A 25655-nucleotide genomic window follows, 5' to 3' on the forward strand; every position below is an offset into this window, starting at 1 on the left:
AGGGTCGGGGGGAGACACAAGGGTCAGAGGTGGGGAACACAGGGGTCAGGTGAGGGTCACAGGGTCGGGGGGAGACACAAGGGTTAGAGGTGGGGAACACAAGGGTCAGAGGTGGGGAACACAGGGATCGGGGCGGGTGGTGGACAGGAGCCAGGGGGCAGATGGCCAATGTTTACACAGTCCTTCAAGGTTTACAAATGGCTGTCCTTAGGTTATCTCAGCCCAGCAGGTCACTTATGGGAGTACAAGGTCTCAGACGTAGAGAGTTCAGGTGATTAGTCACCAGGTAACAGGAGGGTCACAACTCAGATCACATGGAGAGGTCCCCCATGGAGGAAGACCTCGGGGAAGGGGGATACAAACAGAGCAGTCCTGACCCACAGGGACCAGTCACGTTATTGAGAGGATGTCACACTGACTGAGAGGTCTCTGTATGGAGGAGGTGACGCTGCTGGAAGAGCGACATTGGAGGAAGAAAGGGGCGCCAGAGACCCCCCTTCTCCCACTTCTCCCCCTCCCAGGATCAAGCAGTGAGACACTGATGGCTCGCCTTTCCCTTTTTTCCCAGCCCAAGTTAAGTCCTCAGATTCAGAGATCAACCCCTGCCAGCCCAGCTTACCACACTCTTCCTTGGGCTCGTCAGAGCCATCCCCACAGTCATCTTCTCCATCACATTTCCACCGAGCAGGGATGCAGCGTCCGGAGTCCTTACAGCGGAATTCATCCACCCCACAGGTCATCTGGGCTGCAGGTGGAAAAGCAAGAGCTCAGCCAGGACTCCCATTCGGAGACGGGGGCCAGAAGAACCCGGCCGTTGGGGGAGGGGGGAGACCTGGGGAACACTCAAGGGCTTGGGGGTCACTCACTGCAGTTAGCGGGTTCATCACTGCCGTCCACACAGTCATTGTCGCGATCACAGACCCAGACTCGGGGGATGCAGCGCTTAGTGATGGCACACTGGAACTGGTTGGGGGCACAGGTCACTTCGGCTGGGGTGAGGGAAAGACAGCGAAGTGAGGTAGGGAGTCTCATCCCCTCAGTACTTCTCAGCATCATGATAATTCTTCTCTTTCGCTTTAGTGCCCAACTTGATGGTCACTAACATCCTTAGCTTCACGCCCAACAGCTCCTTTACCCCTCGCACTTCCATTATATTGCCTCCATTGGGGGAAAAGGGATTTTAAAATGTCTATAAACTGTTACATCTTACAGCTGAGATTTCGGAATTTTTTTCCCCATAGATATTTTTTCTCTCATTATAAACCTACTTTACTTCACAGACTCATAAATGTAAAGTGTCTGACACTGTTGCTATTGATTAATTACATTAATCTGCCTGTTTTACTATTTTATTTTATATATATATCAATTATATATGACTATTGTTCCACTGTTTCTCTTCTGTATATGCTGAATGTTGAGTGATTAGTTGATGGCTATTGGTTCACCAAACATAACTTTTATGAACCACTTGACAAAATGGGGGCTGACATGTTTAATAAGGGTTGTAGAGATGATGGGTATAAAATCATGCAGAGCTCTTCTGATTTGGGGAGGAGATCCTGAGTATAAGAATTAAGGACATTATGAGGTTGCTAAAATGAAGTGAAAAAGAACTGAGAAAAATATAAAGTGATAATTAACAGGATAACACTGAGTGTTCTGTGAATTACTAGTTCTGGTTGACCACTCAAAAATTCCTGATAGACATCAGAAGCTAGTCCCTTGAAATAGATTTCTGAATCACTCCCTGAGGAAAAGAAGTTTATTTAAAAGTTGCAAGATTGTATGAAGTGAGAATGATGGCCAAGAGAAAATCTAGAAGTGTGGGTAAGTCAGAAAAAGCTGCTGCAACTCCTGGTAGTGTCAAGTAGAGCTTTCCGATAACTCAGGAAATCTATCTCTATGTTTGGAATCTTCTCCAATCAAGATTCCTGTTCTAGTAAAGAAACAGTTGATGTTTGAACTGAGTTTACTAAAGAATAACTAAAAATCCAGCAGACATCTGAGCCAGAAAAAATGCATAATTGGTAGAAATTACCAGAGGACTGGCTTTTGAATTTGTGAAATTCTGAGTTGAAAAATCCTGTAATCCTATCTTGAGTGCTTGCAAACCCTCGGGTGGCACTGTGGGCCTAGCCCAGGGTTGGCATGGCATTGGCCAGGTGATTCAGCATTATTCAGCATACAGAGGAATCACTTTCTTAATCTGTGATTTGAGTAGAAAAAAATTGGTTAGAATGACCCAAGTGAGAGGATCTATGAGGATGATCTGAGATAAAGGCACAGCTAACAAAATGCCATATCAAAGAATAAACATTTGACTTGTGAGCAGTTAATAGAAAAAAAAAACACCCCAGAATATTTGAGCAATAAGAACAGCCTAATTCAGATGGAAAGGGAGGGGGAACTGCATGGTAATAAAAGGGTGGGGGGCTGTTCGGTTAATCTAGCCACAGGATGTAAGCACGGATGATAATGTGTTAATGAGATGTCTATGCCCTTTTATCTCCTGGTAAAGGATGAATACCTCTCTCCCTCTGAGTCAGAAGGGAGCAATGTCATCCAAAGACAAGCCACGCTCCTGTGTGACCCTTAAAAGACACAGTCCAGACAGTCCGAGGCAGTTTTGGCAGAAGGCAGCAGTTGGGAAGAAGGGAGCTCTTCACCTCTCCGAGAGGGAGGGGGGGCTGTCTCGCCTCCCTGGTGATTGGCCACGAGTCTAGCAGCAGCGACGCTACTTGTCCAGCTCGAGGCGGCCCATCCAGTAGTCGGAGAGGCAATATAAGGGAATTCAAGGCACAGCTGAGGGAGCAGGGACACACACCCAGACAGAGAAGCAGTCACTTGAGACCAGAAGGACTTTAAGGAGACTGACCTTTGACAGCAGAAAAAGCGAGAGTTATGAGAGCTACCAACTCAAGAGAGAACGAACCCCCACCAACTGAGGGCTGAGCCACAGAGACAAGAGCACTGCAGAAAGAAAAGACCCAAGCTCTCACACTGTCTCAGCCAGTGTTCCCTATATGTGTCCTTCACTGGCACTGTGTTTTCAGTTTTTGCTCATTACTCCCACCAATGAAGTGTGTATTTATGGCATGTGGCTGGTGGGGGGGTGTTTTTAATTGCTGGCTTTATTGTGCCATTTTATTGATGCCCTTGCATTGAGATGATTGTGTCTGGTGGCAGACTGGTAATGGGAAGCCCACTGGATGGGCTGATGAGTTATACTTTTAAGAATTTGAGCTATACTCTCAGAATTTGAGGGTAGCAGTGTCCCTTTGGGCACCCACCCCTTCAATGAAAATACAAGTGGGGAGGCAATCCAGAACAAAATCTTCATGGAAAAATTCAATTTCCAATAATTGCAAAACATCTTCTCATGTATGTATTAACATGCTGGAAAAATAAAAGCAGAGAACCTATTTAAAGATGGGACTACAGATGAAATAAACCTTTTTGTCAAGACAAAAGACGGAGAGAAGAGAAGTCACAAAAGCAAGGTAGATGTAGGACAATCGTCAGCACCCACGAGGGGGGAGGAGAATTATCTGTGGTTACAACTGCGGTCTGGAGGGACATATCAGCCATGAATGGACCCAAAAGAGGACGGTGAATATTGGTGTTTGAGAGGCTGCACTCAATGAATCAATACCCAGAAATGAAGGTACAGGACCGGAGAACAGAGGTTATCCCAGACCCTGAAATCAGTAACATAACATCACATAGTTGCAACAGACTTCTATCAAGGGTAAGAGAACTACTTTCTGTTACATATGTTACACAGGAAGACCATAAATATTCCCAGTGTCCTTGAGGATTCTCATCTGGTTCAGAGAAAGCTGGTGCCTGAGAAAGGAGTACTTACAACCAATCGGTGGTATGAGCCCCACATTTGTGATCAAGAGTTGAAGCAAGGTGAGTAAGGAGGAGAACTGAGGCGAAAGTTTGGGTAATAAGAGAATACTGGGGAGATCTGAAATTTGAAATAGAAACTGAACAGAGAGCTGATAACCAGAAAGAAAAGTGAGCTATTTTGGCTAAAGAAGAAATGGGACAGGAAGGTGTAGGGCAGAAACGTACACCTGCACAAGAAAGTAAGATATCCATAATGTAAATATAAAGCAATAGCCAGAGCCCGAAACAAGCCGCTGCTTTTGACGGTTAAAGGGAAAAAAAAAAGGCTGCAACGGAAGGTGCAAATGTTCAAACAGCAGCTCAAAAGTGCTGAAGCCCAGCTTGCTTCCCAGTTAGCCCAGCAAGCTGCTGTGAGCAAAGCAGCCGATGAATAAAGAAATGAGGGCTGAGGAGGACCCCAGTTGGGACAAAAGGGGGAGGGTGGCACTTGGAGGCAGTACCTTTCTGGACCAAAAAAAAAAAAAAAACCCCAAACCCTCATTTGTAGAAAACTGCTAGGGAGAAAAAAGAAAAGCTATAAAGTTTAGAAATATTGCTTGTCAGACTTTGCTACTGCCAACAGATAAAGAAAGATCTGGAGCTGTCTAACCTATAATTATTCTAGATGTTTCAGGAGGAGGGGTTCCTTGTGTGGTCAGATGTAGCTCATTGGTGATTTACATATAAGGTTGCTCTGTAATTTCTGATGTGTCTATGAAGCATTAGGCATGTATTATTATACTTAAACACATACTGCAATGATGTATTCGAGTATTATGTTCTGCATATATATATTAGACTTGCATGTTAAATATTGTTTTGCCCCATGATATTTTTTACTGTATATAATATTAATTATTATTATTAATTATCCTGACATTTAAAGTTTTCCACAATCTGGACATAACTGACCTTTCCAGACTAATTTCATTCTACTCCACCCACTCCCTATTGCAGCCAGACTAGACCATGAGCTGGTTTTTCATTCTCATCCTGCCTTCTCCTATTTCTGAAATCATGCAGCAGATGCCTGGAATTCACTTCCTCGTCACCTGTTGAGATTCTTCTTTTCCTTGAAAGCTCAGCTCCATGCTACTTCTTCCATGTGAGCACCCCTAATAATACCCTCTCCTCCCCATGAGAGAGACTTTTCCCTCCTCTTATTTATTTATTATTTATTACCTAGTGCCCTCTTTTACCCTGATCACATTTTATCTTGCACAATATTTCATTTTGTATATTTCATTCCTGGCTCTTTATTGTAGTGTCATCCCCTCGAGGCCAGTCATTGTGCCCTAATCCTCTTACATCTTCTGGGTCTTGCCACATAGTTGGTGCTTAATAATTGATTGCTCAATTGAATTGAATTGAATTATGTTATCCAACGAATAAACTGACTTAAGATCTCTAAGATGAATATTGCATGTATTTCAACTTCTCCCAAAACATCTCAAGCCATTTTCCCCAAGGGCTTCAAAATGTCTGGAAATTTTCTCTTTCTTTTCTCTGTCTCCCCTCCTCCCTCTCTGCCTCTTCTCTTCTCTCTCCCTCTCTCTCTCTTTCTCCCCTCCCTCTGTCTCTTCTCTTTCATCCTCTCTCTGTCTGTCTCTCATTTTCTTGTCTGTCTGTCTCTCTTCCTTAATCTGGCCCCCCCAAAGTCCAGTCACTCACGACAGTCCCGCTCATCCTCGCCGTCTCCACAGTTGTCCTGCCCATTACAGCGGAATATACCAGGGATGCATCGATTGGTGTTGGTGCATTTGAACTGGCTGGGCAGACAGACATGGATGTCTGCAGGGGGACATAAAGCCATGGAAAAGAGCAGGGTCAAGAAAGAGGAGATCCATTCCCACAGAGGCTAGAGGTAAAAAGAAAAGGACCAGCACTATGGCAGGAAGGATGGGAAGGCTTCCCAGTGTTCAAATGGGGAAAGCAAATAGAAGTCCAGCCTTTGACACTTAGCAGCAATGTGGCAGGGCAAGTCATTTAATTTTTTTGAGCCACTATTTTTTAACTGGAAAATCTTTATAACAATACCTATAGAACATTGTGGGGCTCAAAGGAGATAATTATATAAAGTGCTTTTTATTTCAAATACTATACGCATTTCAGCTACAGAGGAGGAGAGTAGGAGGTCCTGCTTAGAAAAGCTATAGGGGGAATGAAGACCTAAAGTGAAGGATTTTGAAGGGAAAAACATTTTTTAAAAGGGACTCATCCTCAGATGGAAGAGATCTCAGAAATTGGCATAGCAAGTGAGCTGAGGAAGGAGGAGCCCGCTGTCTCCTTCCCCGGGTGCACAGAGAATCTCACCCTGGCCCTTGGGCCAGGACACAGGGGGTCAATTCCCTTACCACAATTGGCTTCATCACTGTTATCCTGACAATCATTGTCACCATCACATATGAAGGCTGGGTTCGTGCAGATACCAGTGGAGCACTGAAATTGCCCTGGACGGCACTTGAACTCAGCTGCAGGGAAAAGGTGGTTCAATGAGTGTACAGTGTGGGTGCTATCGCTCTCCCCTCCCATCAGCACCCCATAGCTTGCCTCCCCTCCTGCTCCCAGGATCTCCAGTTTTCCCGGCTACCTCTTTTCCCGTCACACCAACAGACTGTCCCCCCTCGCCCTTCGCTAATCACTTACGACAATCATGGGGCTCGTCAGAATGGTCACCACAATCATCCTCTGTGTCGCATTTCCACCAGAAGGGGATGCACTTGTCATTCTTGCACACAAACTAGGGTTTGGGGAAGAAGAGTTTTGTAGAGGTGGGTTCTGGGGTCAGGGAAAGTTTGAAGTCCTTTTGGGGGGAGCGGGGGTATTAATATGGGGAAGTCAGGTCAGGTTATGGGGATATTTATGGTGAGAGATGTGAAATGGTTCAGGGGCAGCAGGATTTGGGAGCAGACAAAACCGCGGGGAGTCAGCATAGGTTAGAGGAGGTCAGAGGATGTAGACGGGCCTTTGTGTGAAGGATTTGCTGGGTGGCTCATGAATACGGACAGGGCCCTCACCTGACTGGCTGTACAGTTGGACACACAAGTACGACCATCACCGCCCAGATAGAAGTTGGTGGGACAGGCACATTTGTGGCCCCCACCGGGAGAAAGCAGACACAAGTTGCTACAGCCGCCATTGTTCACTTTGCATGGGTGATTAGGGACTGCAATGAAGCAGAGGGGATGGGAAAGGTCAAAAGCAGGTCAGTCCCATTGTCTTTAGAGACTTGTTATTTTTTTTCAAGATTCCTAGACAAAATCTTGAACTCTTCCCCATTTGCCCCTCCCCCCACCTTTAATCCGGACTCTACAGCAACCCCAAACCATTCTGTAACCCAGAAGTTGTCAAGTGTGGTCCAAGGACCCCTGAGCAATCCCAAAGCCTTTTAAGCAAATTTATAAGGTCAAAACGATTTTTCTAAAAACTAAGATTATTTAACTGTTAAAATGCACTTCCTTCCCACCCCTCTTCCAATTATATATCCATGTGAGGTCAGATATATCACAACAGTCTGAATGCAGAAGGGACAGGAGAATCCAGAAGTCTTCTAGTAAATCAGACATTAAAGAGATGTGTAAAAATAGGTAAAACCATACCACTCTTCTCATTGCTTTTTTTGTCTTTGAAATTTTTTTTTGTAAAATGCTATTTATTTTAATGGTTTTATTATTTATTATTTTAAAATGAATAAATACTTTGAAATTTTATCAGTTTTAATTTATAATATAATTATCAATAGATATAACATGTATTTTAAAAAAATCTCTCTTGGGATCCACAATAATTTTTAGAAGTTTTCATTTTAAGAGGTCCTGAGACAACAAGTTTGAGAACAGCTGCCCTAAACCTATCCCTGATCTCACCTTAATTCTCTTTCCTCATATTCCCTAATCCTATCTTCACCCTACTCTTATCCTGAGTTTTTCTACTCTACTTTTAAAACCTTAACCCTAACCTTAGCATCTTTCTAAAAACTTGAAATGAAATATTCTTATTTCTTAAAATTGAGTTTGAGGATTCCAACCCCAAGGAATTTTGTCAAATAACAAACATATAACAAATATATATCGTTTTTTGTTTTTTTGTTTTTGGCTGAGGTAATTGGGGTTAAGTGACTTGCCCAGCTAGGAAGGGTTAAGTGTCTAAGGTCAGATTTGAACTCGGGTCCTCCTAACTTCAGGGCTGGTGCTCTATTCACTGCACCATCTAGCTGCCACTATTTATATACTGTTTTAAGGTTTTCAAAGTACTGCACATATATTTTCTCATTTGATATTTCCGATAATATTGTGAGAAAGGAGTTATAATTATCCCTGATACACAAATAAGGAAACTGAGGCTTAGTGACATATTAAAAGATTTGCCTATGATCAGGGAGTGATGGATCTGGAGTCAGGATCCATCCTCAGACACTTATTAGCTGTGTGACCTCAAGCAAATCACTTAACTCTGCCTGCCTCAATTTCCTTATCTGTAAAATGAACTGGAGAAGGAAGCAGCAAACCAATCCAGTATCTTTGCTAATAGAAATCCAAATGGGGTCCCAAAGAATTGCATAAGACTGAAATGACTAAATAACAATAATGATCAAAGAGCTTATAAATGTCAGAGGCAAATTTGATCCCAGGTTTTTCCTGACTCAAAGACCAAGGTTTCTTTCACTGCACTACTCTACTGCCTTTCCATCCCACGGCCGCAGGCAATCAATCTTCCTTCTACTGCTTCTGACCTCAATTGGCCATTGTGTAAATGCTCTGGCCCGACCTCAGCCTCTCTAAGTGGTGGTGGCTGGTGTTTCTTCCCTAAGGGCCATCACTTTATTTTTGTCATTTTTATTATCTCATTTTACTCTGTGATGAAATGAGGAAAGGAATGACTATTTCCATTTTACAGATGAAATGACTTGTCTAGGGGGTGTCCATGGGAGGTGCCCCCAGGAGGCATCATAAGTTGGAGAAGCAGAATCCTGGACATCATCTGGTCCAAAATTCCTATTTGACAGATGAGCATATTGGGGCACGGAGAGGGCAAGAAGGGCATGTCCAAGGTCATATGGATAGTCAAATGATCTTATTTGAGTCTCACGACAAATAGATAAATCAAGTATTATCATTAGCTCCATTTTGCAGATGGGGAAATTGAGGCTCAAAGAGACTCATGATATCACAGGATTTAGTATTATAAAGACTACTAGAAATAGGGTCACATACAGTGTCTGAGAACTCAGGTCTCCCGATTTCAGGGCTGGTGCTCTATCCACTGCGCCACCTAGCTGCCCCTTCTTGTGAGATTCCTGAGGTCTACTGCATGCTTATGTCTCTTGCCTTTCCATCTAGATTGTCAGTATCTCATGGGTAGGACCTCCTGGTGTCCCTTTAAGCATCTGGCACAAGCCTGAGCCCACAACCGATGCTCAATCAACAACTGTGGAATGGATGGATGGATGGATGACAAGAACTCGGAGGCGTCTTAACCGCCAGATTCTGCTGCCTCATAAAATCCCTGCCGTGGTTCCTCCTCACGCTAACGCTCTAGTCTATACCGGTCTCAGATGGGAGCCCTGTGCACCCCTGCTCCCGTGGCCCCCTCCTCACCATCGGGCTGGCGCAGGGCGTGGAAGACATGCAGGTCCATGGGCCGATGTAAGGTGCTGATGAGCAGCGTCTTGTTGGCCCCTGTAGTCTTGTGCGCCCGGTTTATGGACTTGGTTTCCCAATCGGTCCAGTATACGAAGTCCTCAAACAAGGTGAGTGCAAAAATGTGGGGGATGTCCTGGCTCAGCACTGGGAGGGAGAGAATGGCACGGGTCAGGGGTCAAAACACTCCTAACGCTTTAGCATTGCTCCTCCTCACTCTGCACGGAGCTGGAGAGGAATAAGGTGGGGACTGAAGGATGGAGGTCAATTCTGAGAGCAGGCCAAAGGATCAGTGCCACGGCCTAATTTCTCTCCTACTCTTTGGGTGCCCTCGGAACCCCGTGGTACCCACGCTTTGCCACATGCCCCCAAACGCTGCTCCCAGGCCCTGACCCACAAATGATACTGACCAATGTGGCGATTGGAGCCATCCAAGCTGGCAAACTCTATGTAGTCCTCACGGGCATCTGCCCAGTAGATTCTCTCAGTGACATAATCCAGGGTCAGTCCATTGGGCCACGTGATCTTGGTGTCTACAACCACGCTGCGTCCGGAGCCATCCATGCCAATCCTCCCGATCAGCGAGTGGTCACCCCAGTCTGTCCAGTACAGGTACCTGTTCCCAAGCCAGGAGCCAGGAGGTGAGCACTCTGGGGGTGAGGGCCTAAGACCTCTCCCAGAGTCGGGGTGCTGAGGAGCTGGGAACGCTGGACTCTTTCGCACTGATTCCAGGAGTGGGCAAACTCAGGTGCTGGGGCTGCCCTTATCGCTCCCCTCTACTTACCCGTTCTGCACATCCACCACCAGGGCTCTGGGCTCCCGGAGGCCTGAGCTGACCAGCACTGTACGATAGGCCCCGTTGAGCTTGGACACCTCAATGGTATCCCGGCCTTTGTCACACCAGTACAGGTTTCCGCCCACCCAGTCCACAGCCAGCCCATCTGGGTTACTGAGGCCTGTTCGGTGCAGCACCTGGGGGAACGAACGGCGAGCGAGAAGGGAAGCGTGAGATGAGAGCCCCTAAGAGGGGCCATAGAATGATGACCTTTGGATCCCTTCTCAGGGAAAAAAATTAATTTATAATTTGAGGAAATGTTAAATTTCAGTAAGAGATTAGTAGAAATAATGATAATTTCTTCCTCAATAAGATCACGTAGCCTCTGAAATCTTTTGTTCTTCTGGGCTCCATGTAGGTTAAGGAATCATTTTCTCATTTTCCTAGTGACCTGCTCCTATCTCGGGGGCAGGGGTCCCCCTCACCTGCACGTTGCTCCCATTGATGTTCATTCTTCGGATCATGCTGCCCTGAGTTGTCACATCTGTCCAGTAAATCATTTGTTCTCGGTAATCAAAATCCAGGGCGACTGCGTTGTTCAGGCCCTAATGTATGGCAGGACATGAGGACTGGAGCCGGGGGCGGGGGCAGGGGACTACGGGTTGGACAGAGGGGCAGTGAGACAGTAGGGAGAGGAAATTGAGGCTGAAGAGGGAAGTCCCACAGAGAAAGGAGTCCCGCCCCTCCCCCTTCCACCCCAGTTTCTTTGTAGGCCCAGGAGTAGGGAAATGGTAGGTGGAGAACAGGCCTGGGGACCAGACATAGTGTAGGAAAAAAGGGGAGGGGGAAAGGAGGGGGCAGAGGGTCAGGGGTTCTGGTACCTGCTTGAGCAGGGTGTAGTTAGTGCCGTCCAGGTTAAGCTTGCGAAGGTAGTAGCGATTGGCAAAGATCAAGAATGGCTCCTCATCTGGGGGCAGAAGTGGGGAGGGAACTGGTGGTGGTCTGAGGTCCCGCCTCATGGAGCGGCGTGAATAATCCCTTCTTCCCCATCTCTGAACATCTGCTTTCCCAAGGTCTCACCTCCCCCGGGATTCCCTGGCCTGTTATGGCCCTGCAGCTTGTGGGGATTAGTTTCAGAGAGGGATTAAAATAATGGCAAATAGGGCAGCTGTCCATCTGATAGGACAAATTACACGGGAAAATAATGCCTCATTAGAGACGGGTCCCCGCGTTCTCAGGCTACCCCCGGGGGCTCCTGTGGCCTTTGCCCTCTCTCCGGGATGCTCCCCTCACCAGTCACGGCCTTGCAGCTGTGGGCATCGCCCCCTCGGGGGGCGTAGCCCTCCACACACAGACATTTGTAGCTGCCATGGGTGTTGATACAGCGCTGGCTACAGGGGAAGCTGGTGCTGCACTCGTCCACATCCGCACACGTCCGACCATCGTCCTTCAGCCGGAATCCTGGGCGGCAGCGGCACTGAGGGGCACAGTGGGCATGGGGCATGGGGCACCAGGGGGTGGGGCTGAGGGGTAGGGGGTGGGTAGGGAGGATGCCTTAGCCCTGGGGAAGCATTGTTCTCTAGTCCGCTGCCACCCTTGCCACAGAACCTGGCCAGCGTGCAAGTCCTTCCCAGCACCCACCCCCCTTTTCTGCCCTGGAAAGGAGGGTCTTCTGGTGAAGGCTGGTGCGGGGGCCGGTGTGTGTCTGGGGGCCCTCACCTTGTACCCAATTTTCAGATCCTCGCAGTCCTGGCTGCAGCCGCTGAGTTTTCGGCTCAGGCATTCGTTGATGTGGCAGCTCCGTTCATCTGAGCCATCGCCGCAGTCATTTTGCCCGTTACAGACCAGGGATTCACTCACACAGCGCCCGCTTTCACACAGGAACTGGGAGGATGCATTGCACTTGTGTTCTGGGGAAGGGACACGGGGGGCTTTAGGGCGGCCTGAACGCAGCCTTATTCCCACCAGCTCTTGTTTCCTCGGTGTGTTAGGGGTTTGCAAAGTGCTTTCCTGACCACACCTTCATGAACTAGGGAGTGTGAGGGCTACTTCCATCTTGGGTCTGGAGAAACTGCGATTTGTTCCGGGCCCCACGGCTGAGTGTGAGAGGCAGGGTTTCGGATCCTGCTCCTTGGTTCGGTGCTTGCTCCGTGCCCAGCTCCATGGGCTCCAGGAGCACCAGTGGCTGCAGAGGGCCTCGCTCGCTCTCTTACCTGGGCTGGTGCAGTGGGGGTTCTTTGGGGCCTCGTCGCTCTGATCGTGACAGTCGTTCTCCCCGTCGCATTCCCACTGGCGGGAGCTCAGGCAGCGCCCGTTGGCACAACGGAACTCCGAAGGGCCGCACGTGGGGTACTCTGGAAGGTTGGGGAAGAAGGGGGCAGTCAGAGGGGCAGCGAGCTTCCGGGCCGCGGGCCCTCAGCTGGCCCGTCAGGGATGCCCGGCCCTTACCACACTCCGGCGACTCATCCGAGCCGTCTGCGCAGTCTCTGTCGTGGTCGCAGACAAAGTGCTTGGGGATGCACTGACGGTTCTGACACATGAACTCCCGCTCGTCGCAGGTGCTGTTGTACACTGTGGGAGAAGGGTCAGAGCCCACTCAGGGCCGACGGAGCCCGCCCACAGCCCGAGCCCTGTTCCCTGCACCTCGCTTCTAGCCTCTATGTCTCCAAGAACGAGACACCCCAAACCCAGGGGCCCTGGTCCCCACGCCAGCTTCCTCCTCCTCAGCCCACCAGCATTTTCTCTTCCCTGTCATCCCTGACCATCCAACCGGTGTGACAGAACAGTCACTGACTCCCTACAGCCGAGCCCTCCTCTTTGTGAGACGGAGCCTGGGGATCCCAGCGCGCCGATTCTGTGGTCCCCAGTCCTTCCCGATCACTTACAACATCCGGCCGCAACACTCTCGTCGGCCCCGTCAGCGCAATCTTTGTCCCCATCACAGAGCCAGCGGTCGGGAACACAGAAGTGCATCCCCGGGCAAGAGAAGGACGAGGGGCCGCAGGTCTTGCCCTCTGCGGGGGAAGGATTAGTCGCTGACAGCCCCCCACATGCACACCCCTTTCCCATCCACCTTGGGCAGCGTGTTCCCATCCCTCAGAGCTCAGCTCCCCCTCCTTTCCCCACCAGGATGGCCGTTTCCAGCACAGCGCTGCTCCCAGCCAAAGGGCCCGGCTCCTGCACCCCCCGGTGAGCGCCAGGTAACTCACGGCAGGGAGCAGCCTCGTCCGAGCCATCCCCGCAGTCATCGCTCCCGTCGCAGAGCCACTCCTTGGAGATGCAGCGGTGGTTCTGACATTCAAACTGGGCCTCTGAGCAGAACTTGTCTGGGGGACAGACGCACAGGGGGAGTGTTGGGGGGAGTACGGGCAGAAGGTGATGTTGGGGAGCACGGTATCCCAGGCATTCACTCTCAAAGCCCCTGCGGCCCACCCCAGGAAAAAGAAGAGCCGGAGGTCCGGAGCTCGTGGGAGGAGGGGCCCCGTGGTGGGGGCCTCCCGGGCTTGGGACAGATGCCGGGACCCCTTAGGACAGGCCCCCTGCAGCTCCAGGTCTGAGGGCAGAGGGACGCGGGTTTTTACGTACTACAGTGAGCCTCATCCTCGCCATGTTCACAGTCATCTTCCTTGTCACATGTCCAGCTCATGGGGATGCAGCGGCCACTGGGGCAGGGGAAGTAATTCAGGGGGCACCTGGGCTTCACACCTAGGGAGCGGAGGCTGAGGATGAGGGGCCCACCCCCAACATCCAGGGGACCCGCAGGCTGGGTGCAGGCCCCACCCCCTCACCGCCGGGGGGCCCTCACCTGGGCAGTCACGCTCGTCACTGTAGTCCCCGCAGTCATTGGCGCCGTCACAAACCCAGCTGGAGGCATAGCACAGGGACGTCCGCTCGCACGGCAGGAACGTCACCCCCTTCACCCCCAGGCGGAAGTAGCTGCTACAGTCAGTGGTGCCTGGGGGTGGGGGTGGGGGAGGGAGAGGGGTGACATCCTGGTCCCTCCCCCACCCCTGGAAAGATCCCCTTTCCACCCTTACTTGCTGCCCCCCCTTTTGGAGACCCGGTTGGGGCAGGCCCAGGGAAGAAAGATGGGCCGGAGGAACAGGGGGAAAGGGGACCACGAAGGAGAATCCAGGGGGTGGAGGGCAGATGGGGCAGCAGGGAAGGAAGAGCTGAGGAAATCGGGAACAGGAGACACAGGGTGAGATGAGCGGGCCAGGACAAATCCTCTACTCACTACAATTCATCTCATCTGATGCATCTTCACAGTCCAGGAACTGGTTGCAACGGCTAGAATTACTGATGCAGCTCCCATCCCGGCACCGGAACTCATCCACTGCACAGGCGGTCTCTGTAAAGCAGCCCGGCCAGCCCTCATCAGCCTGGAAGTCACCCTGCAAACTAGCAGGGGCCGAGGGAAGCGGCTTGGAACCCAGAGCTACCCCCCAGCGGCCACAGGGTGAGATAGCAAGCACACGGAAAGAGCCCTCGGGCTCCAGCATCAGCCTAAGGATAGTCTAAAAGAACACACTAGTCTGGGAGCCCGAGACTGAGAGCCCGTATCACCTCTGACACAGACTGGCCGTGCAACAGTGGTCGTTAGCTAAGCAACATTCTCAAACCCTGCAATTCAGGCAAACTGCATCGATGGAGGGTCTTTGGATGCTTCTTCCCTTCCTCCCAAAACATAACGACTCCCATTTCTACAATGTTTACAAAGAACTTTCTTCACAACAATCTTGGGAGCTAGACAGGGCAAATATTGTTATTTCTGTTTTATAGATGAGAAAACTAGCAGGCCAAGGGAGTGGGGAAAAGACCAGGGCTTGAGTTAAGGGGTCAGGTCTGGTTCTGACATTTATTGTGAGCAATCAAATTCTTCTATTTCCATCTCTATAAAGTGGAGTTACTGTAATATTTATAATATTTCTTCAATTTTCTCCAATTTCTTTCAAGTTTTCGCTAAAATTTCACCTTCTGTAAGATTTTTCTGGTCCCCTTTAATGCCTCCCCTATGAAGGGAATTTATCTTGTAAACCTCAGCTTCTTAAATTGTGGGTCATGATCTTTTATGGGTCTCATAACTGAACATGGGGGTCATGAAATTAAGATCTGTTATCATTAAATGACTGCTTTGTATACCTATTTTATATACTTGTATAACTGGACTCACATAAAAATTTCTTGGACAAAAAGGAATCACAAGTAGAAAAAGTTTAAAAAGCTCTGCTGTAAAACATCTTATTTGTACAGATTTCATGTTGTCTCACCCATTGGACTGGAAACTGCTTGAAGACAGGGATTATTTTTACTTTTTTGTGTGCGTTCCCAGAACTTAGCACAGTGCTTAATAAATGTTCCTGACTTGGCTTGTTGACTGGTACTATCCAGTTCCAAGGCCTTTGAAAGATTTAAGATCTGAGATCAATTCAATAACCAACCAGGATTGTAGGAGACAGATGATACAGTGTGTTCCCCAACTACTGACCTCAAAGCCTACATATATTTGTTACAAGGACTTAATTTTTCTTTCTTTTCTTTTTCCAGTGGTATGAGGACATGAGGAGAAAAAAGAAATTTTTCTTAATTGGAAAATAAAATTTAAAGAAGAATTATTGTAAGGAAAATGCTTTATAAACATTAAAAAAGAACTTATAAATTTGAGCGTTCTTATTTACAGAAACAAAGATAATACTAACTTAAAGAAACCTAAAATCAAAGGCTCAAGAGAGTCAGGGGACCTTGAATCTAACATCTAGGACAAAGGTTCTTAACCTTTTCTGTTTCATGGACCTCTTTGGCTATCTGGCAAAAACCTCTGGACCCTTTTGCAGGACAATGTTATTAAATGAAAAAAATCAAATGCAAAGGTTATGACGGAAATCAGTTATACTGTGAAATAGAGTTATCAAAATTAAAAAAAAATAGTTCCTGTATTCTAGGCTAAGAAGCCCTGGGCTAGAAGGCTAGGGGATGCAGGTGAACATTTCACTCAGGGGGATGGGGAAGAGAGACTCTAGTACTCACTGTTACATGGAATTTCATCTGAGCCATCACCACAATCATCTGCCCCATTACACCAGAGAGTGTTGGACACACAGCGCCCATTGTTACACTGACGGAAAGTCTTCTTACAGCGGCGTGTGTCTGGGGAAGGAGAAGGTCAGAATGAGTGGAAGATGCTCCTGCGAGCTCATGTTTACTCACTGACTGGGCAGGTGAGTACTGGGGGCCTGCTCAGGAGATGGCTAGGGATACAATAAGAGCACATCATAGCTCCCCGCCCCCAGAAGCTTATCCTGTGTCATTCTGCCTGAATTTTGGCTTAGGATGTGAGGGTCACCTCGAGGTAGGCAATGTTCCAAGGGCCCACCCAGTACTCCCCACACATCCAGGGCTGCAGCATAAAAGCCTGGGCCAGTGGTGTGTTCCTAGCTGTGTATAAAGCAGAGGGGACAGGCGTCTAAGGGGCAAGGCTCTTACTGCAGTAGGATGGCTTCTCGTCCGACTTGTCCTTGCAGTGGGAGGTGCCATCGCAAGTCAGGCTGAAGCTGATGCATTCGCCATTGGCACATTCAAACTCATCTTGTGTCCGACAGGTGGAGTTCATGGCTGGTAATTGAGGTTATCAATAGGAAGGACAAAGAGGATTCAGGATCCAGGGTAAGACTCCCTGGTCCATGGCCCTGAGTACTAAGTTCTACTGGCCCTTGCTGAGGAGAGAAGGTCAGCTTTACTAGCTGCATGACCTTGAATAAATCACATAACAGAATGTTGGGGAAAGGAAGGGCTAAGCTAGAAGACCACTGAGGTCCCCTCCAGCTCCCACATTCTATGAATCTTTATCAATTTTAGATGATTTCATTCCTATCCCTAATCCACTATTACCCTCCTTTACCACATTTCTCCCACCCTCCTCCAGATCCGTGTCCTCTTCTCTCACCGCGGCAAGTGAAGTCATCCTGGAGAATCCGAGCCCCCCGACAAGAGCACTTGACATGTCCCTGCGGTGTGAGCATACACAGGTCCTGACAGCCTCCATTGTTGATACGGCAAGGGGAGAGCTCACCTGGAACAGGGCAAGAAGAAGGAGTGAAGGACTCTACTCACTCTGTGCTGAGCACCAAAAAATATGCAATGATATCCAAGTTACTGGTGGGACCTGGAGGGAGGAGGAGAGTCTGGAGTGTTTCTACAAGGGACATTCAAGATTGAGTGGATTCTTGGGGTGATAGTGGAAGAAACCGAATTTCAGTGGAGTTCTGGGATGTGTGTGTAATTGGGAGTAGCAAGCCATAATATGTATATAGATTCCTGAATTCTGAATTAAAGGGACAATTCAAGGGCATGCTTGTGTTTACAGGTTATATTGTGTGTGTGTGTGTGTGTGTGTGTAGTCCAGGGAAATGCCTATATTAATGAAATAACAAATTTTCTCTCTCTCTCTGGAAAAACTGGGTTTGAGAAGATCGAGGAATGTATACAGACATCTTAGGTTAGTAGAGGAAAGCTCTTGGGTGAGTATGTGAGATATTAGAATGACTGGAGGCTCTGGGGTATGTGTTGAATAATAATGGAAATTTATTTCTATTTGCCTTTTGGGGACACTCTGCATAATGTTTTAAAGGTTTAAAAAGTACTTTACATATCTCATTTGGTCCTTAAAATGATGCTGTAAGCTAAATGCTATAGCTATTATTATCCCCATTTTACAGATGAGGAAATCTAAGCTAAAAGAATTTAAGTAATTTTTGGAAGATTACCTATCTTGTAACTGTTTGAGATAGGGTCTGAACTTAGTTCTTCCCATATTCAAGTTCAGTGTTCTATTTGCTATGACAGGATTAAAGCAGAGAGGAGAAGAAAGCCCTAAAGGAAATCCCCTGGAATTGGGAGGCTCAAGGAAATGGATTCATGTATGTACAAGATCCTGGTTTTTGGGGAGTCTGGGGTGTGTATATGATGGACCCAGAGTGGGAAGACACTCACAACTGTTAGTGTCATTGGCCACGGCCACAATGCCCATGGGCTGCTGGGGGATGTCCACTCGAAGCATTTTCATATCACTCCCCACATACTTGTTGGCTCGCTGCACAGCCCGCCGTACCCAGTCTGTCCAGAAAATGTGCTCCCCATACACAGCCAGTCCAAAGGGGTGGACGGGCTCTGACTTCAGGATCACCTGTGGGGTATGGGGCCATGGTCACTGGTCATAATTCTGATCTCTGACACCTTTCCTCAGATCAGCCAATCTCAAGGGATGAGATCACCAATTGGTAGATAGTCAGAGAATGGGAAAGAAAACTCAAGTGAATGAATTCCAAATAGTTTATCTTGGAGGAAGCATTCCACCCAAGATCATCATCATTCTCTTCCTCTGACTCCTTCATTTTTGACTCACTTGTGCTTATTCAATTGTTGGAATTGTCCAACTGGCTATTTCCTCCGATTCCATCAGTGGAAGTCATGCCCCTCCCCTTCTTCCCTAAACAAGGGACCACAAGGAGACATCCTTTCCCTCCAGACCCAGACTCACATATCGGTGGGAGCCATCATACTCGCAGCGCTCTATCTTGTCCAATGTGGCATCAGAGAAATAGAGCTTCTCCGCACGGTGGTCAATGGCCAGACCATTGGGTGTTCGGATGTCACGTTCAATCAGTGTCAAGACATTGGCCCCTGACAGTGCTGCCCGCATGATGCTTGGATGTTGCTCATTCCAGTTGGTCCAGAACATCAGACTGGATAAGACAAAGGGAGGGAGGGAAGTGATAGTGAAAGAGCATAAGCTACCTAGAAAGTGGGAGAGCCTAGAATTTAACATGGAGAACCTAGCTTCTAGTAAATGGGCCACCTAGGAAAGTCTAGAAATTCAAAGCCCAACTAGAAATCCAAACTGTACAGAAGCTTGAATCATAATAACAAAACAAGTATTAAGAAAATTAAGCCAGGGCAACTGGGTGATTCAATGGATAGAACACAAGTCCTGAAATCAGGAATACCTGAATTCACATATGACCTCAGACACTAAGCTGGGCAAATCAGTTAACCTTAATTGCCTCAAAAAAAATTAAGCCATATACCTAGAATGAATGCATTTAAAAAGCAGAAAGGGGTGCGAGCCTGAAAGTTTACACAAATGTTCCATGTTCCATTCGAGGTGGTTAAATTAGATTGACCTCTGTGATTTCTTCCAATTTTATGATTTTGTGCTTTGAGATATCTAATATTCCATTTTCTTCTCTGAAAAATGGTAAAACTAGGTGATCTCTAAGGTCTCTTATAGGTCTCAAATCTTTTGAAATCCATAGTTTCATTTATTTGTAGCAGAGGTTGCCCCTTGATGCACCTGTAAGGGTGGATTTGTACTCTGGGCTCTTGCCAAAGGGCTCTTAGTTGGTGTGTTATACCCTGTGATGGAAGAAGGGGTATCAAGGATAATTGCAGACTGAGCCAAGAGGAGCTATCCCTTCAATAGACCAGATAAAGGATCAAGAAGAAAAGTTCCTCCTTCTTTCAAAGCTAATCATCAGTTCTCCCTGGTACTTCCAGTCAGTTCCAGGTAACTAGGTGGCACACTGACAAGAACGCTGAACCTGGAGTCGTGAAAACAAGTTCAAATTTTGCTTTAGACACTTACCAACCATGTGACTCCAGTTAAGACATTCAACCTCTATTTTGCCTCAATTTCCTCAACTGTAAAATGGGGCCAATAACAGCACCTAGAGGTGCTTCACAGGGATGTTGTGAAGATCAAATGAGATTATATTTGTAAAGTACTCAGCACAGTGCCTGGCACATATTAGGTGCTATATAAACCCTTTCCCCCTTCCCTTCCTGCTCCCCATCTCCCAATCCCCAGAAGGCAATAATTGTCCTAGCTATAATATAAATTGTACCTGGCAGTACAAGACCATGTACTTAGGAGAGTCCAAGACTGGATCTCAAGCTCCTAACTGCCTCTTTTTGCTTTGTGTTTCCTTTCCTGAGCACAAGTGATTCAGCAGTGATCTTGAAATGAGATCTTTTTAGCATAGGCAGTTATCCTGTGAACTTGAGGGCTTTCAGTTCACTGAGGGGTATATGTAATAGATGCCCACTGTTCTCAGGGATGATTATCGACAGGAGGATAAGCCAAGTACGCCCACCTTGCCAAAAGATTTGGACTATGAGTTCCAATGATCTTGTGATGGAGAGAGCCAGCTGCACCCAAAGAGAGGGCTGTGGGGACTGAGTGTGGATCACAACACAGCATTTTCACTCTTGTTGTCATTCACTTGTTTTTTGTTTTCTTTCTCACTTTTTCCCCATTTTGATCTGACTTTTCTTAGGTAGCATGATAATTGTGGAAATGTATACAGAAGAACTATATATGTTTAACATATATTGGATTAGGGGAGAGGATGGGGGAAGAGAAGGAGAAAAAAATTTGGGACACAAGGTTTTACAAGGGTGAGTGCTGAAAACTATCTATGCATATGTTTTAAAAATAAAAAGCTTCTAAAAAAAACTTGTGTTATGACCGAGTACCTGCTGCTCAGTATAGAGTAAGGTGAAAATGAAATCTATTCAGCAGTCTCACAGAGGTCTTAGGAGTTTTTTCTCCAAAGAGAGCATATTAGGAGTGATGAGTTACTGTTCCATATTTTATATATTTGATAGTGCATATTTGTGAGTCTTTTATATTTTAAGCATTTCTTTTTGTGGTAGAGGAAAAAAGTAGTTATCTTGTATCAGGTACAAGATAAATAAATAATGGTTGTTTCCTTCCACCCTTCCCTATTCTTCTGGTCAATGATTTTTTTAAGGGGGAATTTTTAAAGAGGGATTTTAAATCTAAATCTTTAGATTTAGAGGATATGTATGTAGCAAGATAATTCTTGAGAAGATAGCTAGGGACTAAAATGAAAGAAGGTTAGAGTTGACCTACATATGAGGCATACACCATACATTCCATGACTTGAGGCCATACCATATAATTGGAAGAATATTGTGTAAAGGATAGGTCTTTGTATCAGGGAGAAGCTTGAATGCATTAAGAGGACTGCACAATATTCCAAAAGGTAATCTGGCATCCTCTCCCCATGATTCAGAACCCAGCTCATTCACCATCTTTATTGTTTGTCTAAGGTACATGATAAACCTAGTCTATGGACTTCTCAGAATCTGGACAATAATCTTCATCATTTGTTTTTTCCTGAATTCTTCTGAGCAATTATAGATTTTGTTTAGGTTTTCTAATATTCCAGGGTATGGCCCATCAGCATAATGTTATCTATATCTGAATGACCTCAAATCTATATGGAATTCCTCTTTTTAATCTCTGTTATGAATTTCCTCTATAATACTGGCAAATACTTGTAGTAAGCATATATTTCCATGTTTTATTCCTCACTGGATATTAATATCCAGCGGACTCTTGATCCAAATGATCTGTTGGTCATATTTCATGTAATCTTGTTTAATTTTGAAATCCATATGAAAGAAAACTTGTTGGACAAGAACCTTTAAGGCAGTATTTTGCTCTACTAAATAAATTACATGCTTTAAAAAATCATCAACAAACAATAAGCACAGTGGCATCCTATATTCACTACAAATTTCAGCCAATTGTGTAACTGTAAATATATGGTCCACTATAAAATCTCTGGGAAAGACTGCTTGTGTACATTATTCTCATAAAATGTTTATATTTGAGAAAGAAGGCACATAGATGGTAGTTATTAATGTTTTCTCAGTTAACTTCTGAGGTTTTTTCCTAAGCCTTTAGTGTCATTCCTTCTCTCAGGTACCTTGAGATTTGATCCCTCAATCCTTCTCAATTGCATCATGCTCAGCACAGACCAATGTATCCCTCATCTAATTCAATTTGATCTTCCCATATTTTTTTTTTACTATCATTGCTACTTCTTCAAGTAAATTATTGGTGGTTCCACTTTCACTAAAAAGAAAGGAATTTGTTATAAACATCTTTACAGACCTTTGCCATTTTAATCTGTTCACTGTCCTCATTTTATCCTTAAATATCTTCAGGATGCTTTGAATAAGTTAAATATCTTGCTAATCTTTTGGTAAACTTAATTTTTCTTCTGTTCAGTTTTATGAGAAAATATTGCTCATGATCATCTTCTATCTTCCTCTGTGCAAGTTTATGTCCTATGCCAAAGTTGCTTTTGGCTGGCATTTCTCTTCATTTGACAAAATTATCAAATACTTGTTTTCTAAACTCTTTTGTTCATCTTGTTGTGGTGAATATGGATTATATGTGTTAAACCACTTTAGAAAACTGTGATAGTTTACATCAATGTCTGTTAATTTATCCACATCCCATTTTTATTTTTGCACTAATTTGTTTAAATAAGTTAGGCTGGAGTTATCTTGATAGTGCACCATAAATCTCATTTTGATTTTTTCTTTTAATTTTATAGTCTTTCTTCTAATTTGACTAAACTAAGTTATGGCATAATTGTATTCAGAAATGATTCCCAAATTAGTAATCAATCATTTCCTTAGTATTAATTTTCTTTTTTTAAGTGAAATTATTTGCATCTTCTCGACTCTTCTTGAAGAAAATATTCATGATACATAGGTGTGAGTTTTCAGCATAGTCTACGAGCTCTTGCCTTCTTTCTCATAATTGAATCATATTTTCTGAGATTTTTTTACTATCTTCCTAATGTCCACCTTTGCATTAGCCACTTAATTTGGAGGGTCTCATCAAATTCTGTGCAGAATTTGTCTGTGTCCTTATCCTCCGCAACAGATAAGTTGCAATTATTTTCATGGTGGCGTTTTTGCAAACACATCACATCTTTTACATTATGAGATGACCAAATGTAACTGTCACCAAATGATGTTCCTTGTTGCCTTTGGACACACAAGATTCTGCTATTTCCCTTATTTGCCTCTCCAAGGAAAACTTATGAGCCATCATTCCATTGAAATGCAATTTCTTTTTGTCCTCTGGTTTTATTTATAGCAAGAATGTCACAACTGATATGATTCACTTCCTCCAGTACTACATCCATTTGTTAGTCACCAGAGAAGGATCTCAGATCTACAGTAACAACAGCTACGGTAATGTTCCTAAGTTGCCTTAAAAAAATGATGTGGTTCTTATTGCTCTCCTTCCTCTTTTCTCCCATTTTGCCATCATTATTGCAAAAAGCAGAAGGGGCATACAGCACAGGGAGCCATTTTGTACTTTTCTTTGTTTCACATATTTCTATGACTAAAGAATTCATCACCAGGTGCTGACCAAATAGAGAGTCACCAATTGATGTTCCTTGGTGTGAGACTTTCCATGCTTAGATTGGTCCTCAAAAAATAGTCTGTTGATGAAAATGCATTACAAGTTTTTCCAAGACAGAAGGACCTAACAGAATTCTCACTCTGTTGTTACAACCTTCAAAAATACATACCATGATTAAACAATGGAACAGAAATTTATGAAAGCCAGTTTATCAATATCTTTCCTAAAATATACACCAGAAGGGGATCAAAGACAAAAAGACCCTACATATACAAATATACATATCCTTCATAGGAGGATGCTTTGAAGTAGTTAACAAGCTAGAAACAGAGTAGTTATCCACTGAATTGGGGATAGCTGAACAAACTGGCATATAAATATGTGCCATAAAAAATGAGAGATAAAAAGAATTTGTAGAAACATGGGAAAACCTGCAGGAACTGAGAACAATATACATAGTGGCTACAACAGCGTAAACAAAAGCAATTCAGAGAGGCTACTGAGCTGAGCTTAATTGCAATAAACAATTATGAAACTCAAGGAGGAATGCCTGAACACAATTATTTCCTCTCCCTAGAGAGACAGAGATTGTGAGTTCAGAACGTGCTATCTGCTGTCAGATGAGAGCATTTAGTCAGTAAGTTTTATTTGTTTTTCTAAGTTATAAGAGAGGGGTCAATGATGGCTGACAGTGGTAGGGAGAGGGGCTAGCAAGCTAGCATTTTTGTTATTGTTCAGTCATTTTCAGTTATGTCCAACTCTTCATGACTCCATCTGGGGTTTTCTTAGCAAAGATAATGGAGTGGCTTGCTATTTCCTTCTTCAATTTATTTTGCATATAAGGAAACTGAGGCAAACAGGGTTAAGTGTCTTGCCTAAGGACCATACTAATAAGTGTCTGAGATAGGATTTAAACTCAGGAATTTCTCACTTAAGGTCTGGGGCTCTAGCTGCTGTTCCACATAGTAGCCTCTAAACTAGCATTTTTTTATTAAGACCCTATACAGCCTGGAGCTGTATTAAATGCTCTCTTTCTCTCTCTCTCTTTTATATATATATATACACACACACACACACATACATACACATACACAGATATATGTACATGTATATAGACATACACATATATGCAAAGACTAGTATAAAAATTAAGATAACTTAACATCAGCCAAAATAAAATAAAACTCAGTTCTCAGAACTCAATATAGTACTTCAAATTGAGTCTCGCCAGAGCAGAGATTAATGTGACTATGGAAACTAGGTCTTTATTACATTTTTATCTCTATCCCTGACTGTGCTCAACTTTCAGTCTTGCATTTCCAATTGCCTGCTGCCTATTTCCATAACTACCTCAAACTCAGCTCAACTAAAATTGATCATTCCCTCCAACCCTCTCCCCTCCTGATTTTCTTATTTCTGTCAATCAATCTGTCATCATTTTCCCCTGTCACTCAGGCTTGAAAGTCTGGGGCCATCTTTGATTCTGCTATTATCTAATCAGTCACCAAGTCCTGTCAATTATTCCTTTGCAATGCCTTTCGAATTCATGCCTTCCTTTCCATTCTAGCTACCACTGCTCAAATTTGGATCCTTATCATCTCATGACTTATCTATTATAGTGGCCTCAACACTGGTCTCCCCACCCGCAGTCTCTTTCCCTTTCAATCTGTCTTGTGCATCAAGATGGGATTACATTTTCTAGATCACATCATTCCTCTGCTAAAAACCTGTCAATGGTTATCCATTACCTATAGAATGAATAAAAGGCTAGGATCCTTAGACTGATATTTGAGGTGTTCCTGAATCTGGCTCTGGTCTTGGCTCCCAACATTTTTCTAAACAAGTGCCTGAGGATGAATTTATATTCAGATCCCCTCAAGTTTAGGGAAGGTTTTCTTTCTGCTGTGGCCCACCTAGTTATCCCTATAAATGCCAGCCACTGCTACGAACCTAAGATTTCAATGGTATAGTCTGGGTATAGTCTGAATAACTGTTTTAGAGAGCAGGCCCATATGCCCATGGTCACACAACTAAGTATCTGAGAGGCAAACTTAAACCTCACTTTTTCCAACTCCAAGACTGGCTCTCTGCA

The 25655-nt window shown here is 45.3% G+C and overlaps 1 protein-coding gene across 1 annotated transcript in view; it reads right to left on the bottom strand.

Annotated features, from left to right (window-relative positions):
• Nucleotides 1–25655, bottom strand: part of LRP1 (LDL receptor related protein 1) — a 111195-nt gene that overhangs the window by 15940 nt on the left and 69600 nt on the right. Inside the window, exons 43-67 of the mRNA XM_051961460.1 lie at nucleotides 18848–19052; nucleotides 18301–18493; nucleotides 17255–17380; nucleotides 16795–16923; nucleotides 16339–16458; nucleotides 14549–14662; nucleotides 14117–14266; nucleotides 13897–14016; nucleotides 13521–13637; nucleotides 13197–13325; nucleotides 12760–12882; nucleotides 12525–12665; nucleotides 12031–12221; nucleotides 11605–11788; nucleotides 11193–11278; nucleotides 10797–10916; nucleotides 10321–10508; nucleotides 9947–10152; nucleotides 9495–9683; nucleotides 6915–7063; nucleotides 6544–6637; nucleotides 6252–6368; nucleotides 5569–5688; nucleotides 867–989; nucleotides 620–745 (exon numbers count right to left, since the gene is read on the bottom strand). Of these exons, the coding sequence (XP_051817420.1) occupies nucleotides 620–745; nucleotides 867–989; nucleotides 5569–5688; nucleotides 6252–6368; nucleotides 6544–6637; nucleotides 6915–7063; nucleotides 9495–9683; nucleotides 9947–10152; nucleotides 10321–10508; nucleotides 10797–10916; nucleotides 11193–11278; nucleotides 11605–11788; nucleotides 12031–12221; nucleotides 12525–12665; nucleotides 12760–12882; nucleotides 13197–13325; nucleotides 13521–13637; nucleotides 13897–14016; nucleotides 14117–14266; nucleotides 14549–14662; nucleotides 16339–16458; nucleotides 16795–16923; nucleotides 17255–17380; nucleotides 18301–18493; nucleotides 18848–19052 (3560 nt within the window). The remainder of the gene's footprint in view (nucleotides 1–619; nucleotides 746–866; nucleotides 990–5568; nucleotides 5689–6251; nucleotides 6369–6543; nucleotides 6638–6914; nucleotides 7064–9494; nucleotides 9684–9946; nucleotides 10153–10320; nucleotides 10509–10796; nucleotides 10917–11192; nucleotides 11279–11604; nucleotides 11789–12030; nucleotides 12222–12524; nucleotides 12666–12759; nucleotides 12883–13196; nucleotides 13326–13520; nucleotides 13638–13896; nucleotides 14017–14116; nucleotides 14267–14548; nucleotides 14663–16338; nucleotides 16459–16794; nucleotides 16924–17254; nucleotides 17381–18300; nucleotides 18494–18847; nucleotides 19053–25655) is intronic.

Source organism: Antechinus flavipes, chromosome 5 (genome assembly GCF_016432865.1).
Source record: "Antechinus flavipes isolate AdamAnt ecotype Samford, QLD, Australia chromosome 5, AdamAnt_v2, whole genome shotgun sequence".
NCBI classification, from domain to species: domain Eukaryota; kingdom Metazoa; phylum Chordata; class Mammalia; order Dasyuromorphia; family Dasyuridae; genus Antechinus; species Antechinus flavipes.